General features: G+C 46.2%; 1 protein-coding gene across 1 annotated transcript in view; it reads right to left on the reverse strand.

Annotated features, from left to right (window-relative positions):
* The window catches only part of TTC39A (tetratricopeptide repeat domain 39A), an 84,303-nt gene that overhangs the window by 68,014 nt on the left and 2,847 nt on the right, over positions 1-13,442 (reverse strand). Inside the window, exon 2 of the mRNA XM_006126422.5 lies at positions 12,263-12,367. Coding sequence (XP_006126484.2) covers positions 12,263-12,367 — 105 coding nt within the window. The remainder of the gene's footprint in view (positions 1-12,262; positions 12,368-13,442) is intronic.

The following is a 13,442-nucleotide window of genomic DNA, read 5'->3' on the forward strand; positions in this document are numbered from 1 at the left end:
AATAATAGCAAAGAATGGAAAACAAACCAGTCTAATAAGAAACCGATTTTATGCAATACAAGGCACAATTTAACAAAAACAACTCCCCCCAAACACCAGGGATTCACCATTGTTTTCTAAAACACACTAGCCTGTTAACCAACGAGCGTAAATTGGACACCAATTAAATTATATTCTTTTAAAATAAGCATTTTATTGACTAAGTTGAGTCGTATTGATCTAATATTTTTTTATTGGAACGGATACAAGCTGTGCTTTCCTATTTAGTTTTTTTAATCAGAAGCGTCTGCCACTGGTACGTAATCTGTTTGCTCTCAGCTGTTACATGAAATTACACAAAAACAGAAGGCTATTGAGCAGATCTGTATAAATAATAAATACTTATCTGTGCTGCTATAGCAGCTTTCCTTTGATGATGTCAAACCCTTTATCTCCTGATCTACATTACCGTATGTAAGAGTAGAAGCAGGCCAGCAGGTATTGTAATTTTATAGCTAGTTTCCAAAGAATGGAAAAACCAGATTTGCACCTTCCCGCCGGTTACCCTGGAAACCCAGCTGACATTTCTGTAATGCGTTTTATTCAGTGACCTCAAAGCTCAACAACTTACCTGCTGATTACAAAACTATGTCTATGAAAGAATCATTTTACTCATCTAACTGCAAGACAATCATTTTGGGAATGAAAGCAACTAGCCTTTCAATAAAGAGCAGCTACAGAACAGTTCAGGGCAATGTGACAAGGCACTGAGATCTGCCTGGTGGATCAGCACTCTGGTCACTGAAGTCCCACTTAGTTCCTCCAGTCAGGCTGACTGAATATTTAATCAGAAGGAGGAGCTGGGGAAGAAAGGGACTAATTAGCCCCCAGGCTGACCAATCTGATAAAACCCAGCCAGGAGGAGAGGGGAGGTACAGGGTTAGCTGAGCCTGGATCAAAGAAGCTCCCTAGAGAGAGGGAGACCTCCCTTCCTCTCAGGACCTTAATCAAGAAATACTGAAAAGTCGAAGTTAAACGGAGATGTTGGTGGATGGGTTTAGAACAAAATTCAGTCTGCTCTGCACACAACAAGCAATTGGGTCTGAACAGTTTCTGGGGCACCACAGGAGGGTGACAGAGTGTGGCCTTGTCACATGCAGAATGTGACGAACATACTGAAACTACAACATGGATTTTTGTTTTCAAAAAATGTAATTTCCCATCTGGATTGTGGCCATGAAGTCCCACAGAATGGAACCAGAGCACTTTTAAAGGCCACAAGTATTCAGGACCCTGGCTTTACATTACACCCAAAAGTTGTCAGGAGCAAACACTCGCTAGGCAGGTACTTGTAGAAAAGCCTATAAAGGTAGGAACTCTGTCCCTAGAAGGTGATACCAATTTCACCCAGGGATAGGACCAAACCTGTTGAGTTTCAGTCATGTCAGATGGGAAAAATGATGATAGACTGGAGGTAGCAGGAGGAGAATCTGGTGAAGATTACATGAGCCTGACAGATGGAAGGTATGTATCCAACACTCCTCACTCAGGCTTGCCAGTTAGATGCATTGATGGATCCCTAGCACTTACATGACCATATGACTCTGCAGCAGTGCCCAGAAAGGTTTTTGTTCCTCTACGTCTGCACAGAAAGTCACCACCTTTTCTTTCAGCTGGCCACCATGATCCGGGCCTTTGTCTCCTCTGGATTTGACTACAGTGTGCCACTTCTTATGGCACTACACTGTACATTTATGGGGGGCAGGTGAAGGTAAGCCCATCCTGGCCCTTTTGCCCACGGCCCCACCCCTTCAGTAATCTTCCCTCCCGCCCCTCACAAGCACTTTGGGAGCTTCGCCCATTTCCCTTCAGGTTTCTGGGTGGAGCTAAAGGTGTTGTTTTGACCATGAGCTTGAAAAGGTTTGAGGCTGTCCACCTGAGAAACCAACACTCTTGCTATGAGACACTGCCACAGTTACAAAACAACTGATGCTATAGAGGAGTTGGCAGGGTGGTCCTCCATGTCAGCCCCTCAGCTCTGATATGCAATTCCCTCCTTTCATGCCTCAAGGCACCTGCTGTTGTGTATTTTGATGGGGCTTTTTCGTTAATTGTTAGGGTGACTGAAGGTTGAGAAAGATTAATATTCTACACACACACAAAAGGAAATAAAAATAACACCTCCATGCCGAAGAACATGTCACGAATTGAACTCTGCAGTTGGAACAAATATTACTGCTGGAGAGAAGAGGAAAATTGACTCTAAAATCTAAAAAGCAACCAAAAGATCTTCATGTGATCTGAAGAAAGAAGCCACATATATATTTTTACAAAATTAGATCTGCTGTTGTGACATGTTCTTTTAACAGGAATAGAGCTTTTACCACTGTACAGGAGAACTCAGACACCTTCCCAGGGTGTTTATTTTTAAACTGTTAGGAAAGACCTGACAGTTAACTTGAGATGCTGCAAGAGATTGATATATATGCAGTCGAGTTGAGCTCTCAGTTACACCTGATGCAAAAGAGATGAAGATTAAAGGAGATAAAATGATTTTAGCCGCAAAATATGGCTCACTTACACCATTGCAGTTTCATTGAAATAACTAACGCAGGAAAGAATATGCCCCACCGAGTTGGGATCTGGAAGTTAGGACTCAATTGGAGTATTGTGTCCAGTTCTGGGCACCACATTTCAAGAGGGACGTGGAGAAATTGGAGAAGGTCCAGAGAAGAGCAACAACAATGGTTAAAGGTCTCGAAAACATGAGTTATGAGGCAAGGCTGAAGGAATTGGGCTTTTTTACTTTGGAAAGGAGAAGACTGAGAGGGGACATGATAGTGGTTTTCAGGTATCTAAAAGGGAGTCACAAGGAGGAGGGAGAAAATTGTTCTCTTTGGCCTCTGAGGATAAGACAAGAAGCAACGGGCTTAAACTGCAGCAAGGGAGGTTAGGACTCCGACAGAACTCAGCAGTTTTGTCGACGCTGGTAAACCTCATTTTACGAGGCATAACACCTTCTGTCGACAGAACTCTGTCGACAGAAGGTGTTATTGCCTGTAACACTGCATCCAGACTACGGAGTTCTGTCGACAAAGCAGCTTGCTTTGTCAACAGAACTCAATGTGTCTGGACGCTCTTTGTCGATGGAAGTTTTGTCGACGGAAGTTTTGTCGACAAATACTGTCGACAAAACGCGGTAGTCTAGACGTACCCTAAGTTGCCTAGGGAGGTTGTGGAATCCAGGGCCGGTCCACAACATTTTGGCACCTGAGGCGGGGAGCTCAAATGACGCCCTCAAACCCTCTCGCTTGGGCCAAAACTTTGAAAGGTCTCAATTCTCCCTTCTTCCTGTTCTACTCCTCTCATGGTATTGCTCTTCTACCTACATATGCGCTAGCAGAAGACACAATTTTCTACACTCTAGGTCCTAGTGGTGCCCCTCCCCACCACAGTCTGTGAAACCTATTTCAAATCTCAGCATGCTAAAAAACAACAATCTGGACTTGATACCCTCCTCCCAAATAAAATGTTTTTATAATTACACATCTCTCACTACACCTACTGTTATTCCCTAAAGAGCTGATGTGTGTCTGTAATGAAGATCATTTGCAGTGAAATTCAGCTTTTTCGAGTTTCTCCACTACACTGTTTAGGGATTATAACACTGTATTGCTCTTGTTGTCAAGGGCTTAGGGGGTGGGAGCTTCCCTTTATCAATAGACAAAGATGAAAAATCCGTTTGAAAATGATTTTGCAGTGTGAACTATATTCGTATTCAAGAGATGAGAGTCTAAAGTCAACTTCTGAAATGAATTCCACAGGGCCCCATGAAAACAGAATGGGAAGCATATGACATGCACTAGCAGAGAATCACAGAACTGGAAGGGACCTCCGGAGGTCATTGAGTCCAGTCCCCTGCCCTCACAGCAGGACCCAGCACTGTCAAGATTGGGGTGGACAATCATTTTTGGTGGGGGTGTCACTCCAAGATTTTGGAAAGTGGCCAGGGGGCACACTTTTCTGTGGAGGGAGTGCAGAGTTTAGGGTGGAGGTTGGGTGCAGAAGGGCGCATGGGGTAAGGGACTGGGGTGCAAGAGACAGTGAGAGGTCTGAGAGGGAGTTTGGGTGACGGAAGGGGCTGTGACCTAGTGCAGGGGATTGGGGAGCAGAGTCTGGGAGGGTGTTTGGGTGCAGGAGAGGATTCTGGCCTCGGGGACGGAATAGGGATGCAGGAGGGGCAAGGGTGCCAGAGACAGGTCTGACTGGAAGGTGCTTACCAAAGCCAGCAGCCCCGCAGCACCCGCAAGGCAGCCCCGGCTCCCAGCCTGCGGCAGCCCCAGGTCACTTTAAACTGCTGGCTTGTTCCCTCCACATGGCTCTCAGCTCTGGGAAGGGGAAGAGGGTTGTGCTGCTCCCAACCCCACAGGCCTATCCCTCAGCTCCTATTGGTTGGTTGTTTCCAGCCTATAGGAGCTGAGGATTGTGCAGGGGGTGGGATGATCACATGAAGCCTACCCCTCCCTGCAGAGCAGAGAGCCAGTCTGACAGTGCTTTAAACCGCAGCAGCTGCATACCTGAAGGTCCTGGCAGGGTGGTCCAAGGGCCGACTCTAGTGGCTTGGCGGGCCGGATCCAGCCCCCAGGCCGTACTTTGCGCAGCCCTGGTCTAAACCAGCGGTTCTCAAATTTTGTGGGCTCCGGAGCCCTTTACATGAGTAAAAATGTATGCGGAGCCCCCACTGGTTGTATGTGTTGTATCTATCGATGTTTCCAGTGTGTCAACCTCGCGGAGCCCCTGGAGATGTCTCGCGGAGCCCTGGGGCTCTGTGGAGCACAGTTTGAGAAACACTGGTCTAAATCATCCCTGACAGGTGTCTGTCTAACCTGCTCTTAAATATCTCCAGCGATGGATTCCATAACCCCCCTAGGCAATTTATTCCAGTGTTTAACCACCCTGACAGTTAGGAAGTTTTTCATAAAAATGAATCGATAGATAAAGTCATAGACTCCTTCACAAGAGGGGTCTCAGTGTCACATTCACAGTATTGTATTATCCCCCTTCACAAAAATTGCTCTCTTGTTTTTTCAGACACAAAGCAAACATACCTACAGGGGTACAGGGACATTTTGCATTTAATGTCAGTGAAAATACTGTTGCTGTAGTTACCATTTTGTGACAGTGTCTCATGATACAAAAAACACAACACCACAGCACTGTGAATCAGGCAGACAGCTCACTGACCCTACGGTTTATCAAAAACATATTTTACACAGCATTACCAATGGCACAGCCTACTAAGCCAGTGCCTTTCAGATGACAGGCCCAAATAAAGTAGGCACATCGCACTACTGGATTGGATCTTGACACATAAAAAGCAGAACAGCACTTTCCTTGGTAGCTCCCATTGTAGCATTCGGGATGGACCAAGGAAGAACTGCAGGAAACAGATGCACAACACTAAGTTTTCTTTTATATGGAGGTGGCATGAGAGGCTAACTGAAGCAATAAATGGGGGAGTTCACTTGGGTGGCTCAGTTGTTTTTCTGCATCTCAGGCCCATCCCTGAGCAAATGCAGAAAGATTAATAACGCTGCCATTTAGTTTTCTTTTACCTCTTGCACACAAGTGGCTAGAGTTCAGATTGTCTCCAGCGCAAAGTGACTGATGTCACAGGTACTTGTAAAAGGAAGCGGTTGAGGATGAAAGTAAGTGGCATAGCGAAAAGACAAAACAAGAATTGGCCCTATCTAAAATTGTGTTTACTATCTACATCAGCAGCTTGACGCAGGGAAAGAGTAGTGATCCAATCTGGTGATGGCACAAAACTAGGCAAAGCAACTGTGGCAAGGGTGGGACTTGGTAATAAAATGCCAAAGAACTCGGAAAGCAAAGAACTCGGAAAGCAAAGAACTCGGAAAGCAAAGAACTCAGGCAGAGGCACATTACAGTTGTGGCAGAGCTCTGGTCACACCCCCGGATCCTGCGCTTCGTGGCAGATTTTTGGTCTTCCTCAGAGGCTCGCGGTGACCCTCCCGCTGCCTCTTGCTTCTCTCAGAGGCAAGGGTTCCCCGCTTAATGAGCCATTTTCATCATAGGCAAGTCTCTAGTTGGAAGGGGAAAACTTGTCAGTGGTCCAAAAGTCCCTTTTTCCCCCTGGTGGCAGCCCACCAGATGTGGGGAGGATTGAGGGGAACCTGGTCCCACCCACTTACTCCAGGTTCCAGCCCAGGGCCCTAGGTTGCGGCCACTAGTGGGGCTCCAGCCTTTATCCCCACAGAATAGTGGTCTGTCCCTGGGCCACTTCCCTAACCACTCCCATGGCACAGTCTCCTGGCACACGTGGTGAGAACGTCTCCCAGTGTAGCGCCCCCATTCTCCACCTTGTACTTCCTCCTCTCTGGTCCATCATTTCTCTCCTTCCCCCCTCCTTACCTGAAGGGAAACCTTTTATAGTAGACCAGCAAGCCCTAACTAACTGCAGGTGGCCCATTAGCCAGCTGCTGCAGGCCAGCTCTTAACGAGTCCCAGATGCCTTCTTAATTGCTGAGCAGCAGTCTCTGTCTGGCAGCCTATGCAGGGAACAGGAACCTGCTCACACTACTACCCGTATACCTGTCCTCCACCAAACTATTGCAGCCTGCTGCCTTTGGTCTGCCATAAGTATGAAAACTGTGAATAAAGAGAGGCACAAAATCTTTAAAAAGGGATTATATGCCTACATTGCTCATGTGTGGATAATGCAATTTTCATGTGTGGATAATGTCAGCAGACCCACAGTAGAGTGTGTCTATTTTAGTTGCTGCATAAATATAGTTCAGAAGCAATATGCTCCTTTAAAAAAATTAATTCTCGGGACTTCAAGGTCCCTGTGATGGACAGGAGGAGTTGTGACCAGCTAGCTCCAACTCCAGGTAGCTAGGGCATATTGGCAGGGAGTCAGGAAACCCAATGGGAAAGACTATTAAAATTTACATTGAATAGATATAATGGCCTGCAGCTCTCTTTGTGAGAGTTTTAAGCTAGGAGCTGGGGGAAACGAGATGAATTAATCCAGACAGGACTACCATGCCTACAAGGAATACTGGGCATAGAAATATAACAACATGGTTTTTCTGTAGCCCTATTGGAAGACCTGTAACCATAATGGAAGACCTAAAGCCTTCCTCTGCAGCCAGATTGAAGAGCAGCAGCCATTACCTGTAACGCTTGAAGTCACATATTCACATTCCATCTAAATTGCCCTAAAATAGTGTTGCACCAGGCTGTTAAGGAGATCTTGTCCTAATGTCACCCACTGTCACCAGATAAAGAAACAGATCTCAAGATGGGTAGAGAAAACTTAGCTTAGCAGCATTCATTTGGCACAAAACTGTTTATCGATAGTTGAGGTTGTGAAATCCTCATTCTATGATTATGGTCCTCACTTTTCTATTGTTTGTTTAATCACTGTCTGGTTTTTAATTGCTTCTGCCTGCTGTATAATTAATTTTGCTAGGTGTAAATCAGCTAAGGTGGTGGTGTATGATTCGTTAGGGAATTCTGTTACAGTAGGTTATGATTAGTTAGTAAAATTCAACTAAAATAATTGATTACAATATAGCTAAGTAGAACTCAAGTTTCACGATATAAACTGGGGTCCAAAAAGGAGACCAGTGGGGAAAGAGAAAAGGAAGAAAGGAACAGCAAGAAGAAGGAGAAAAGACCTGGAGAAGAACTCACCTCCAAGACACAGCCTAAGACCAGAGCTGCCAGAACTCCTCTGTATGGTCATGTCGTGTAGCAACTAGGATCCAGAGAGACTAACCTTGCCTGGCCAATGGGAAGTTGGACTGCTTTGATCAGGATGGGGGAGCATGACACTGTGTGCTTAGCATGTATATTTTGATTGCTTGGTAATAATCAATAAATAGAGAATAAGAGTGTTATTGCATAAGGCTATTTCAGAGGCAAAAGGTCCTGCAGACCCACAGAAAGTTACACCCTGGGTAAGGGTGAGTGTTTAAATTAGCAGGGTTGCACCTTGAGCTCTTCGAATTGGGTAAAGGCAGGAGTCAGCATGGAAGGGATAAGGAAATCTGTACAGGTAACAGGAATGGACTGGACCTGGAAGTATGGATCAGTACGGATTGTCAGTAGACAGAGAAATGTATATTTAGTCATGATCAGGGTATTTATCTTTGTTTTGTTGTTTGGTTAAGCCTCTTTGTGCTAAATCCATGTGCTTCCCTCACATGTACTATATCTAAGCTGTACCCAGAGATACTATGTTTCTCAGTTGCTCTCTAACACCTGTAGCTCTGTAACACCTAGCAACCAAGTATGCTTCAACAAGTATATCTTTTTTATTTTTGTTAATAAAATCATCTCTTTTAAGGTGATGATTTGATTCGTGTGTCCTGGAAAGTAACAGGGAGTCTGTGTATGCAAGCTTAAGACTAAGAGGTCAGTTATCAGCGATTGTAGTTTGTTTTCTGTTTTTCTCAGCCTCTCTTGTGGTAAAAGGGGTACTACTCTGGAAGAAATTCAAGTGCTGCTTCTTGGATTTCAGAAGGTTTTTTTTACATTTGATGGTAGCAGCCTATCTGCCAAGGGCAGGAAATCTGTGACTTTGGGGAGTTTTTGTAAGCAGAACCTATAAAAGCAAGGTACTTAAGGTCTCTTGTGGGACCCACCTGTTGCACTCAGAGTGCCAGAGTGGGGAACAGCCTTGAGACAGTCCCCCCAAAAACCCACCCTTTCAAATGTCATCAGAAATCTTGTCTTCTCTGGGAACTAGCCCTAAATCCAACAATCAATTGATGGCCAGCCATTGCACCATACAAACTGCAAACAAGCAAAGAAAAATCATATTTACACTGATCCTCTTTATGTAAGATGACATTCGATAAGATTAAAAAGTGCGAAATTCAAAACTAAGACAAGGAAATCAATTACACACTGTGAGAAAAGATACTATGGCAATTAATTCCACAGTTAAGGTACATAAGTCCAAGATCTCAAGATTCAAAAAAGGATTGAACACTTATATGGATATCAAGAATATGGATATCAAGAATATCCAGAGTTACCCTAATTGGAACAGTTTTCTGTGGAAGGAATATTAAATCCCCTGCTTCAAGGCTTAATCCAGTCTCAATCTATTAGAGATCAGGATGAAACCTATTCCGAGTAGCAAATTACCTTCTCTCTGCCTACTCTGGAGTCTCTTCGTTTCCCTTGAAGCAACTGGTGTTTGCCACTGTTAGTGACAAGATACTGAAGTAGCTGGACCTTGGGTCAGACCCAGTATGACAATTCTTACCTTCTTATGTGTTTACCACGATTTAGAGGGGCTGACAGTCACCGCAGGCTCCAGGGCAAGGTGTATATGTGGGGAGGGAAGGGGGGAACAAGGGGCAGAGCCTCATATGGAAGGGGGCTGAGGGTAATGAGCCCGTAGTGCCACCCAGACTGCGGCATGTGCCTATGCCCTCAGCCTCAGAGCCGGGCGGAATGGTGCTCCAGTGGCAATTCAAAGGAGTCTGGGATTCTGCCTAACATCGCTGTCACAGTAGCAGCATCCGGGAGCTTCATGCCCCTTTGAATCTCGGGGCTAGAGGGCAGTTGCTCTCTTTCTGCCTGCCAGTGGGCCTGCCCTGGTTTCAAGCAGGACTGAGCTCCTCTGAAGATGTGGCCTTCCCCATCTACACTTGGATTTACACTGGGACAGCAACATCAACGGCACTTGGTGAACTTGGGCTTGAGCCTACAACCTGGTCCTATCTAAGTTGCCGAGTAAAGACTATTTACATAGCCTGATAGAAAATTCAGACTAATTAAGGGTTTCTCCTTTGCTTGTGGGATTGCCATTGAAAGGGCTGATAGAAGACTGTACCTCAGGGAAGGATGTGTGTGTGGAGGGAGATGATTAAAGGAGGAAGCAGTATGGAAGAAGGTATAAAGATACGAGTGGAAAAGGAGGGAAAAAAAAACCCATTGCCGGATTGAAGGCATCCAAAGGAGCTGAGGCAGCATAAAGAAACGAGCAGAGATAAAGGAACAGGTGTTCAGAAATGTGAAAGTGGGGACAGGGAGCATGAACTGGGAAAAGGAGCATAAATAGTGAACAGTTATTTGTTCAGGTTTTATAATCTGACGTGTCATTGACAGAGATAAAGGGAGATTTCTTTCAACTGTGACGTATAACCGGATAACTTTTTTTCAGTTATGTTCCTTGTCGCAAACTGTGGCAGAACCTGTACTCGCTGGTAAGAACAACTGGAAGAGTAGGTTGCATGTTACGGAACAAACTGTTTGGTAGCCAAGAGTAAACCTTTCATTCACCATAGGGCTTATCTAGCTGGTACTTTTGTCCTCACCAGAGTAGGGATACAAAGGATTAACCCGTTACCCAGTAAGTATCACTCTTAAGGATGCTTAGTGGAGCAGCCCTGCTTGTGGGGGGGAGGCCGGGAGTAGCTGGGCTGGAGCAGCCCTTGCCTGCAGCAGAGGCCACTGTAGCCCAACCCCGGTGAGAGGAAAGGAAGGCCTCCAGCCCCGGTTGAGTGGCCCACTTTGCCCGCTTCCCCTTTAATCAGTTAAACAGTGTTAGCACATCAATTGAACATGATTTTACATCCCTAGACCAGAGGGATGTATATTTTAGTCTATACAAGCTTGTGCATTGCCTGACAAGCAGAGAAAGTTCTCTATTGGGTTTTAATGTAGGCCTGCTTCCAATAGAACCTCATTAGCCAGCACTAGGGAACTTTTAGCAACATGGATAAGATAGTCCACTCTAGCTTGTCATGTCTAAAATTCACACCCTCCTGATGCATACTACAGCACCAGATAGGAAACCCTGAGATGTTGCTGATATAGTAGATGAACAAAGTATTATAACCGCAGATTAGCACCATTCCACTTACCTATACAGGCAGTCCCCAAGTTACGCGGATCCAACTTATGTCGGATCCGCAGTTACGAACAGAATTTGCTGCCCGTCTCCCTGGTCTGCTAGAAACCAGCAGACAAGGGAGATGGGGAGCAAAGCCGGGGAGCACGCGGGCAGCGGACAGCCCAGACCCGCTGTGGCTGTCCCGCTGCCGGCGTCCTCAGAGGCAAAGCCGGGGAGCACGCCGGCAGTGGGACAGCCGCGGCGCGTCTGGACTGTCCGCTGTCCGCGTGCTCCGCGGCTTTGCTCCACGTCTCCCCAGACCAGGGAGATGGGGAGCAAAGCCGGGGCACACGCGGGCAGCGGACAGCCCAGACGCGCTGCGGCTGTCCCGCTGCCGGCGTGTTCCGCGGCTTTGCTCCCCATCTCCCTGGTCTGCTGGAGACCAGCAGACCAGGGAGACGGGGAGCAAAGCTGTGGAGCACGCGGGCAGCAGGACAGCCGCGGCGCGTCTGGGCTGTCCCGCTGCCCCCGTGCTCTGCGGCTTTGCTCCGGACGCCTGTGGTACAGCAGCTGGGGCGCTGCCGGTTGGTCCCGCAGCGCCGCTCTGGGCGCTACTGGACCAACCCGGCAGCACCCCATCTGCTCTGCCCCAGGCGTCCTGATTCAGCCACTGCTGGTCAGTTTCAGCAGCAGCTGAAACAGGACGCCTGGGGCAGAGCAGCTTGGGGGCTGCTGGGTTGGTCCAGTAGAGCCGAGGAGCGGCGCTACTGGAGCAACCCAGCAGCACCCAAGCTGCTCTGCCCCAGGCGTCCCCAAGTCAGCCGCTGCTGAAACTGACCAGCGCTGACTACAGGAGGCCCGAGGCAGAGTTGCTCTGCCCCAGGCTTCCTGGAATCAGCCGCTGATCAGTTTCAGCAGCAGCTGACTTGGGGACGCCCGGGGTTCTTAAGTTGAATCTGTATGTAAGAACTGGCATCCAGATTCATCCTGTTGAAACTGATCAGTGGCTGATTCCAGGAAGCCCGGGGCAGAGCAACTCTGCCTCGGGCTTCCTGCAGTCAGCCGCTGGTCAGTTTCAGCAGCGGCTGAATCTGGACGCCAGTTCCAACTTACATACAGATTCAACTTAAGAACAAACCTACAGTCCCCATCTTATACGTAACCCAGGGACCGCCTGTATCAGAATTGGTGTGGGGCGTGTGGGAGAAATATTTCCTTCTTTCAACACTAGAAACTTACTACCTATGACCTAAAAAAGATTATTTTATTTTCTCACCTCCTCCTGTCCAAAAGGACTACTATTTATCTGTCTAGTGCTCATAGTGTAGTGGCAATTGTATTGAGAAATGAAAAAACAAGAACAAAAAACAAAGCAAAAAAACTGGTAACAGGTATTCAACTTACTTCGCTTGTAGGGAAGCAAGGGCCTCAGGAAACTTGTTACTTAGGAATAAATCCACAGCGGTCATGCATTCATCCAGGGCCACATTCAGGTTTGACACAGATGATCTGTCAAAAAAAGAAAGAATGACAAAACCTACTACTTCCGTTCCCCTTTTATTAAACCTCTCATTTCTTAGAAAAGTGTTATTATTACAATTCCACTAATACACCACATAACAACTAACCCCTTATCCTCACAGTAAATATGCAATACGGAAATAAGAAAGTCACTGTCACTTCAGATATTCCTTTATCTGTCCTTCATTCCTTCTCTCTCTCACACCCTGACCCATCACCTTCTGTCAGTTTCTACTGTCCGATGTTAAATCTCTTTGCATTAGGTCTAGAACACAAAATGCTCTCGTCGTGGTGCCATGTCATCATACACAGACCCAATGACGCCACCTAAAGAAGCACCATCCTCACATGATGACATCTGCAGATTCAAATTAAATCCAAGACTCAAACAGCCCTGCAGATTCTAGGCTAATTGATCAGGGGCAGGTCTTTCCAAGAATTGAGATCACTCCATAAATTTTAGGATTAGTGGTCACCCTTTGTTCAGTGCAATTCCTGAATGAATTAGAAAATACTACAAAGACAAAGTAGCCTTTGCCCCAGCCGTGAGAATAAGTAGTGCTATTTGTCTCTTTGCACCCCAGAACAAATGACTAAACAAGCTCGTGATGCCACAAAGTTTTGGTTTGGGCCATTATACAAATAAGAACCAGATACAAAGTCTGGATCCTGACCTAAACTCTTCCAAAGTTTGGCAGTGGTTGCACCCAGGATTTTGGATCAGGTCCATCTATAAGATCTCTAGAATATGGGCAAAATGAAAACACTGATTAGACCCTTTCTTTATCCTACCTTCCTCATAATGTAAGAACAAGAGCTCTTGGGGAAATTGAGGAAAATATTTCCACATACAACTGCCTATCAGTCTACAGAATTCATTGCTACAGTGGAATTAGAGTGTCACATGTTGTGCCTGAATTATTTTGTAATCAAAATATTAGTAATTAAGGATGCTAGAAATTGGGAAATAAATCTCATGCTTGCTGCGATAAGCTGATCATTGCAGTGGTTAGAAAGGAATTATTCCTTGAATAAGCAGCATCACTGGCTAATTGCATCAGGG

This window comes from Pelodiscus sinensis, chromosome 9 (genome assembly GCF_052426305.1).
Source record: "Pelodiscus sinensis isolate ZL-2025 chromosome 9, ASM5242630v1, whole genome shotgun sequence".
Lineage (NCBI taxonomy): Eukaryota > Metazoa > Chordata > Testudines > Trionychidae > Pelodiscus > Pelodiscus sinensis.